General features: G+C 37.2%; 1 protein-coding gene across 3 annotated transcripts; it reads left to right on the top strand.

The window, feature by feature from the left end:
- Positions 1–4,408: 4,408 nt before the first annotated feature.
- LOC104605952 (putative trehalose-phosphate phosphatase J) lies at positions 4,409–7,539 on the top strand. Of its 3 annotated transcripts, none has more exons than XM_010270917.3 (12): positions 4,409–4,647; positions 4,793–5,097; positions 5,196–5,336; positions 5,469–5,540; positions 5,688–5,780; positions 5,871–5,927; positions 6,052–6,153; positions 6,282–6,359; positions 6,524–6,593; positions 6,757–6,827; positions 7,010–7,102; positions 7,209–7,539. In XM_010270917.3, exons 2-12 carry the CDS (start codon positions 4,816–4,818, stop codon positions 7,272–7,274), a joined length of 1,125 nt encoding a protein of 374 aa, XP_010269219.1. In that variant the 5' UTR covers positions 4,409–4,647; positions 4,793–4,815; the 3' UTR covers positions 7,275–7,539. The 3 variants fall into 3 exon arrangements, with proteins under 3 accessions (XP_010269219.1, XP_088748039.1, XP_088748030.1); XM_088891913.1 differs by having other exon boundaries at positions 6,267–6,359; XM_088891904.1 differs by having other exon boundaries at positions 5,688–5,927.

The raw sequence follows: 7,539 nt of genomic DNA, 5'->3' as shown, positions 1-7,539 counted from the left end.
TATTTTTCTTACCTAAAGGCTAAAGCTAACGTGAATGTATTCCTCTCTGACCAACTTTTTTTTCTTTTTTCTTTTTTTGAAAAAACGGTAATTTTCATTTCTGGCGTAACAGAACATTCTGGTCTGACCGGAGGCCGGAGATGGATGGGAGAGACGAGAGAGAGAGGAAATAGAAGAGGAAGAAAAATAAGAAGAATAAAAATCTTTCCATGTATGGCTACCGGCTACCGCTACATGGGTAGGTGCAGAGAAGAGAACCATGAACCAAAAGACGAATTGTCCTGTCGCTCCAACCAGACTTACCATCTTCTCTCTGACCATCCTTAGGCTGACTGACAACGAGGGTGGAAAGACCAACAAGTGTTCTTGGAGAATGTGTTTCTTTTTCTTACTTTTAATAATGAAGTTTTAATAAGAAATGGTAATGGAGGATACGGACTAAGCCAGATGGTTGGTCTGCAGCGTTTTACTCTTTCAGCAGTCAGCACGGAACGAGAATCAAGGACACGTTGCCACGTATACCAGAGAGAAAAGCAAAGCAACAAGAATGTCACCAAGCACCACTACAGACTACACCCCCCAAAAAGACAAAACACCTCTCTAGTCTCCACTTCTGCCACTGTTACGTTGCAAATGGCCAAATGCTACTCTCTGTGTGTTGAGAGAGAACACATCACTTGATCCTACTTCTCCCTGCTGCCAATTACGAATTTAATTAATATATAGCTGATCCCTTGATAATAGCTGCTCCTGCTCCCTCCCTAGGACCCTGACCTAATTACCTCACCCGCAGCGAGGTTCTACAAGATTCGATTCTTTGTTTCGTATATGAAAACCTAGCAATGAACAGTTAATTGGGATTGGACAGAATATTTTTCTATTAATTAATTCCTACTAAATTTTAAGTGGATCTTCTTCTTTAAAATCCTTTATCGGAAATCTAAATTCTGACCAGATCCAATCCAGATGGGATTTTTATTCATTTAATTAGGGCAATATCATGTCAGATGGCCCCGTTCATGCGTTCCTTCCATCTGTCATGTCTATTTCCTTTATCATGCACAAAGTTTCAACCTGGTTATGATCCAAATTATAAAATTTTAACAGTTTTCTTGCAAAGTTTGAAATGAAATTGAAATATCAAGAGTTTTAAAGCATCCCCTTAATAAAAAAAAAAAAAAAAAGCTTTTTTCTACACCCAATTTCTCACCGATTCCTTATTATTAATTATTCCATCTGTTAACAATTTTTCTACTAATCATTTTTCATTTAAATCAAAATTTTAGTACATGGACATATATAAGAAACACCTCTCTCTCTCTCTCTCATATTCACTATAAAACACTCATGGAATGAATATAGTGTAAGAAAGTTCATTGCCTGCAAAGTGCTGTGAGGAGAAAATCTGATCTCCTCTTAAATTTATGCAATCTATAATTGGTGCGACTCATTTCCCAATGCATCTCTGAAGGTGCTGCTGTGTGATTGGTGTGAGAAATTCGGGTTCATCTAGGAAGCCAATTTGCAAAATCTGTGTTCATTTTTTTTTTTTTTTTCTGAATATTTTTATGAACATCTGAGAAATACATTTGACTGACTGCAATTCTAGATGCCAAAAAGGACAAAAAATATCTGAATAATAACGTTCAAATAGTAGCAACAACAATGCTCATTCTCCCACAAAAATGCCACACCGGTATAACAAAAAGACAAAAACAAAACCACGTTCTTGGACATATGTTTCTCATAATTAACAAATTGAAAATATTTTAGCTTGTTTAGCGTATAATTTATCTTATTCCTGAACCCAACAAAAGATGTTTCCGGAGAAAAAGATTTTTTCATTTCTCGAAGGTTGAAGTCATCTGACCTACCATTTGATTTACCTTAACACTTGTACAGATCATATATACCAATCATATTTGTGAGGACTTGGGTTAAACAAAAAATGAACATGAGAAGATGAAAAAAAGAAAAAAGAAATTCATGAATGCATTTCTGGTCTTTTGGATAAGAATCTCTATCTGAAAATTGTTTTATGTTTCTATATTTTAAGAGAACCAGTAAATTGATCATTCCAACCAAACATCCCTTAGGTTTACCACTTTAAGTAATTAATATCATGGCAAACTCTATCTTTGTACCTCATGTTCACTTCAAATTGAAAGGAAAAATGGATAAATAGGAAGGAAAAACTGTATCTTTGTACCTCACATACGTTATGGTTTTGGTTAAAAACATCTGAAAGTATAGACAGAAGGTGAACTAATTCAAAAATCATCTAGATTTTTGCAATTTCAAATATAGACTCTGACTAGCATTTTGCTTATACCAGACTTCACCAACCAAAGGCATCTTGGCTTGGACAAGTATTGTATAAATCAGGACATTACACTGTTTTATATATCTGTGGACTGTGGGTGTTGAAAAGTTCAACCATAAGGGAAAACAAAAGAAAAAAAAAAAAAAAACACAAACTAGAAGAACGTTGTTGTCTTTCTCTGCACCAGAACCATAACAATTGTAAACTTTCTTGTCGTCAGGCAAGGAAACTTGTGAAGGTAATTAATTCTAATTTTCATTTCGTTCACTCAAGTTGATTAAAATGCAATGTGACTTGGAAAAAGAAAACTATTGTATAAGTCATAACACCTTGAAGAATGCACGATTACCAACTAACTTGAAGGTGTACATTATGCTGTTTATGGTTCTATCTGTGGGCATTAATTAAAAGAGGAAAAAACAAAATAAAGAAAGAAGAAGATTTAGAAAAAGCTAAGAACCTTCTTCGGTCTTCCTTAATTTGCACCTTAACCATACATTTATGGCCTTGCAAAGGTGTACTTGCGTGCTCTTGGAGTCAAGAACCATAGGGTGGAAAATGTCAAATCTTTCCTTATCTTGTCTTGAACAGATTTTGTCCATCTCAAATTTTCAAACTTACTGGGCCTGGCCCTATTATATATGTATATAGATCCAAAATGTGGATTCTACACATTAATTAACCACTTACTCCAATCTTCTTGATCTTGTTTCACTCAACATCTATCAACTGTAGAGAAGAAAAACTTTCCCTCAATACCCAATTAATATTTCATATAAGTTAAACACAGTATATTAATTCAATGCCCAATCCCATTAGATGGACCAAAGCTCATTTTGCAAACTACTAAATTTACCTAAAGTTGGATGCGGGGTTCTTGGACTGCCAACTTAATTTGATTAGAGAGGAATGATCACCAAATGAAGATAGGATGAACCATGCATCATATCAAAAGATTATTCCTAATTATTATTATTATTAAATTATTGAAAGCCGGGGTTCTGAAAAATATATATACTGAAATTCATGGTAAGGAAATCCGGCGCAGAGGCTTTATCTGTGATCAACTGATCATTGTTTAATACTTTTTTTTTTTTTTGTGTGGTGTGGGGGGGGGGGAGTCAAATATTAAACTATTGAAAGAAAATTTTACTAACAAGTAATTAAGAGGCCTTATACTGATCCTATTATCTTTATTAGACAGTGTCGTGTCGTAGATAAGAGCCTGGGGTAATCGTTTGGTGGTATCACATGATTGAGTAAATGAGTATGATGTAAAGTGCTAAGGCTTTTTTGGCCTGTTAAGCTGCAGCATGTGTAAATGTTGTATTAATTGAGAGTGGGTTTTCAGCTCAGAGTGGCCTAATTAAAAGAAAATGTTTAAATTAACTCTTTATTCCCTTTATTATTGTCCTTTTACTATTTACTCTTTTTTTACTACCCATCAATTTTAGCTTTATTACTGACGAAGATTTTTTTTTTTTTTTTTAAATCAAAGTAGAAGACTAAGCAGAGCAGCTGCTGGTTTTGTTATTACTAGTTAGGTTGTAGGTTGGAGCTGCTTGTTTATTCCTAACAACGGGCGTTGCAGCATTGCCCAGTGCCCACCACTCGGAGAGAGAATTGAGAGTTGAGACTGGAGTTTTCAGCAATCCTGTTCACAGCTTCTCTTTTATTTTTGGGGTTTCCCTATACTAGATTAGTAGATTACCAAATGAGTAATGAGTAATGACTACTTGGGGGGTTTCGGAGTTGACATCTCTTTATGAAACCTGTTTTTTGGAATGACTCCCAAATCCGTGGGTGCGAGTGGTGTATAAGCCGTAGAGCCAGGTGTTCGATCCACGTGATCTAACTCGACCCGGTTACTCGGTCCACGTGGAACATTTGCCAGTTCACATAGACGATGCTGTTATAGTGACGGCGAAGACGGCGCAAGACTCCAATTTCTTTTGTGGGCCCCCCCCGCCCCCGGGCTGGTTGTGGAGGCCACGCTCAAGTGTCTATAGATCCGGAAGAGAGGGGTTTTGTCGGTTAGTGTCTCGCAAGCAACTATAAATTGACTAGACGCAGGCTCTGTTCCTCACTCCTCCTCGACATCAACTCTCTCCGTTGCTCAATCGTCTTTTTAGCCCCCCTCTCTCTCTCTCTCTGCCTGTGGTTTTTCTCTTACCGATTGCCTATTGAGCTGGTTTTCTAACCTCACACTCACCCCGAGAAGCTGCAGACCTTTCTTTGTCTCTGCTGCTTCTCCAATTCTTCCTGCTCTCAGGCTTGAGTTTCTAATTTGCAAAAGTCTTGGATATTGCTAGCTAGACGTTCAGGTATTTGGATGTTTAAAGATATAATCCCTTTAATGGGTTTCAACTTTCACCCTTATCAGGGGTTTGAATTTTGGATGTTTTTACATGGAACGAACAATTTCAATCTGGTTTTGAGTATCTGAGTAGTTTTGGGTCATTTTTGTAGTGCATTTGATTGAACACAAGAAAATGACGAAGCAGAATGTGGTCGTTCCTGATGTCAAGTCCGGGATTAATGATATGATCACAGTCGTTCCAAACGCGTCATTGTTTCCGTCAGCTGGACAGAAGCCACCGGCGGCACCAGGTGGTTATATCGGCATTTCTCGGAAGAAGTTTCTGAAAAAGCTTGAAACAGGGGGAGGTGCCAAAGTAAATCCCTGGGTTGATTCCATGAAAGTTTCATCTCCTACCCATGCCAAGTCGACACCTTCACTGTCTCCAAATGTTGATCAAATAGAATCGTGGATTGTAAGTATTACCAGTGTCTCTTAAAAACTTTGAGGCATTTGGCACTTTTTCTCTTTTTCTCTGACACAATGACCGATTCTGTATCTCTGTTGAAACAGCTTAGTCACCCATCGGCTTTGAACATGTTCGAGCAGATCATGGCTGCTTCGAAAGGGAAGCAAATCGTCATGTTTCTCGACTACGATGGCACACTCTCGCCGATCGTAGACAACCCAGATGAAGCTTTCATGTCTGAGTCGGTTCGTTATTAATTTCTGTTCTGTATTTTGTTTATTCTACAAAGTTCTTGCTTATATCTTTAGCTCGAGTTTCCTTTTTCCCCAACTCCTTTTTGTTACTGAATCTGTATTTTCTCTATTCTGGTTATACAGATGAGGAGAGCTGTAAAAGCCGTGGCTAGATGCTTCCCCACTGCCATAGTGAGTGGAAGGTGCAGAGACAAGGTACTGTACAATCATCATTTTCTTTAAAATCTCTAAATTTTGAGTCTCTTTATTCTAATTTCCTCCACCTCTAATGACTGGTCGAGTTTTTTCCTTCCGAGTATACTTGGAACTTAAATACATGGTGTTCTTGTCTTTAATTTGCAGGTATACAGCTTTGTACGTTTAGCAGAGCTGTACTACGCAGGTAGCCATGGAATGGACATTAAAGGACCAGCCGAAGGTGTCATTTGCAGCAAAGTGAGCAGCACTGCAATGAAAAAAATCCTTCATCACTGTTTGTTTGTTTGTTTCTATACTTTTTCATTTCTAACAACCAAGGATTTTCAGGTAAATCAGCCAGTTCTGTTTCAACCTGCAAGTGAATTCTTACCCATGATCGATGAGGTTGGTTTTCTCTAATAATCTCTCCATCAAAAGATTGAAAGCACCGAGTTAGATAGAAAAGAATAATGTACTAAAAGCTTTTCTTTTCACATTTTTTTTGTGGGGTTTTCGCCAAAACCTTCAGGTGTATAAAGCACTGGTGGAGAAAACCAGATGCATCCGAGGAGCCAATGTGGAGCATAACAAGTTCTGTGTGTCTGTACACTTCCGCTGTGTTGAAGAAAAGGTACGAATCCAAGCCAGCCATTGTCGAGTTCTTTATTCATTTCAAACCCACAACATTTGTATATGTATAATTAAGTTGAATAGATGCCTTTCAAAGATATTTAGTTTGACCAGATGCATGGATTTCAGAAATGGGGTGCACTAGCGGAGCAGGTTAGATCAGTGATGAAGGAGTACCCAAAGCTTCGAGTGACTCAAGGGAGGATGGTAAGCAAGACGTGGCATCCATTAATTGCTCTCTCTCTCTCTCTCTCATACACGACAGACTTCAGTCTGTGACACAGTATATGAAGGGCATGAGTTAGAAATGTCTGTTCTGAGTTCTGACTGACTATGTTTATGTTATTGTTTTTTGTTGCACAACAACACAGGTACTTGAGATCCGTCCTATTATTGCATGGGACAAAGGGAGGGCTCTGGAATTTCTGCTGGAGTCACTTGGTAAGTTTTAATTTTGTCACCACAAAGACACATTCCATCACAAGTCATATATATATATATAATATTAAATTATTGCGACCCTTCAATTCATAGCCTTCCTTTAGTTGTGACCTTGATTAATTATATACTTATTGGTTTGATTATTCTGTCTTCTATCTTCTAGGGTTCGCCAATTCTAAAGATGTTTTGCCAGTATATATAGGAGATGATCAAACAGACGAAGATGCATTTAAGGTATCCAATGCTCTGAGTCTTTAAAAAAAAAAAAAAAAAAAAATTGGGTAAAAACCCATATTTATTTATTTGTTTCTTAGTAATGGTTATATTCATTTTCCTTGCTATTGATGATCTATATAGTTATTCATGGTTAATGCCAACACAACTAATGCATCAGTTTTTGTACTTGTGATGATTAGGTTTTGCGAGAGAAAGGACTAGGTTTTGGAATCCTTGTGTCTAAAATTCCGAAAAAAACAAACGCTTCTTATTCTCTTCAAGAACCAGCCGAGGTAATAATTAAGAACTTAGCCAACCATGCTTTTATAAATTTGTATCATTTCATTTTATACTAATTTGTTCTTTGGGGGTTGCTTCTGTTTGTTTTTTTTTAATCAGGTGATGCTATTTTTACACCGCCTGGTGGAATGGGAAAGATCACTACGTGGGCAGTCGAGGGTGTAAATTTTACAACAGAGTCACATAACCAACCCCCTCCACCCCCAGAAAAAAGAAATGATAAAGGGTGGGAGGGTAAATTCATAATATATGTATGTATTTTGCTTTTCCTTTTAGAAAATAGAAATGAAAGAAAAAGAAAGAGGCCTTTTTTTTTTACCTCTCTCTCTTTGGCTTCAAATGGAAGCCTTGCACCTCTTTGTAACTAGCTTGTATGTACAAGCCAGAAAGTGAAACAAATAAATACATATAATCTTGCAAATTGTCCAAA

This window comes from Nelumbo nucifera, chromosome 1, assembly GCF_055504915.1.
Source record: "Nelumbo nucifera cultivar China Antique chromosome 1, China Antique-T2T, whole genome shotgun sequence".
NCBI lineage: Eukaryota > Viridiplantae > Streptophyta > Magnoliopsida > Proteales > Nelumbonaceae > Nelumbo > Nelumbo nucifera.
Note: the sequence above shows the minus strand (reverse complement) of the source record. Positions and strands in the feature narration are given on the sequence as shown.

Excerpts from the sequence above, each read along its gene's own strand:
- LOC104605952 (XM_088891904.1), top strand. The coding sequence starts at position 4,816 with ATGACGAAGCAGAATGTGGTCGTTCCTGATGTCAAGTCCGGGATTAAT. Across the intron at positions 5,541-5,687 it reads GTGGAAGGTGCAGAGACAAG|GTATACAGCTTTGTACGTTT; the intron begins GTACTGTACAAT and ends TTTAATTTGCAG. Across the intron at positions 5,928-6,051 it reads TCTTACCCATGATCGATGAG|GTGTATAAAGCACTGGTGGA; the intron begins GTTGGTTTTCTC and ends CAAAACCTTCAG.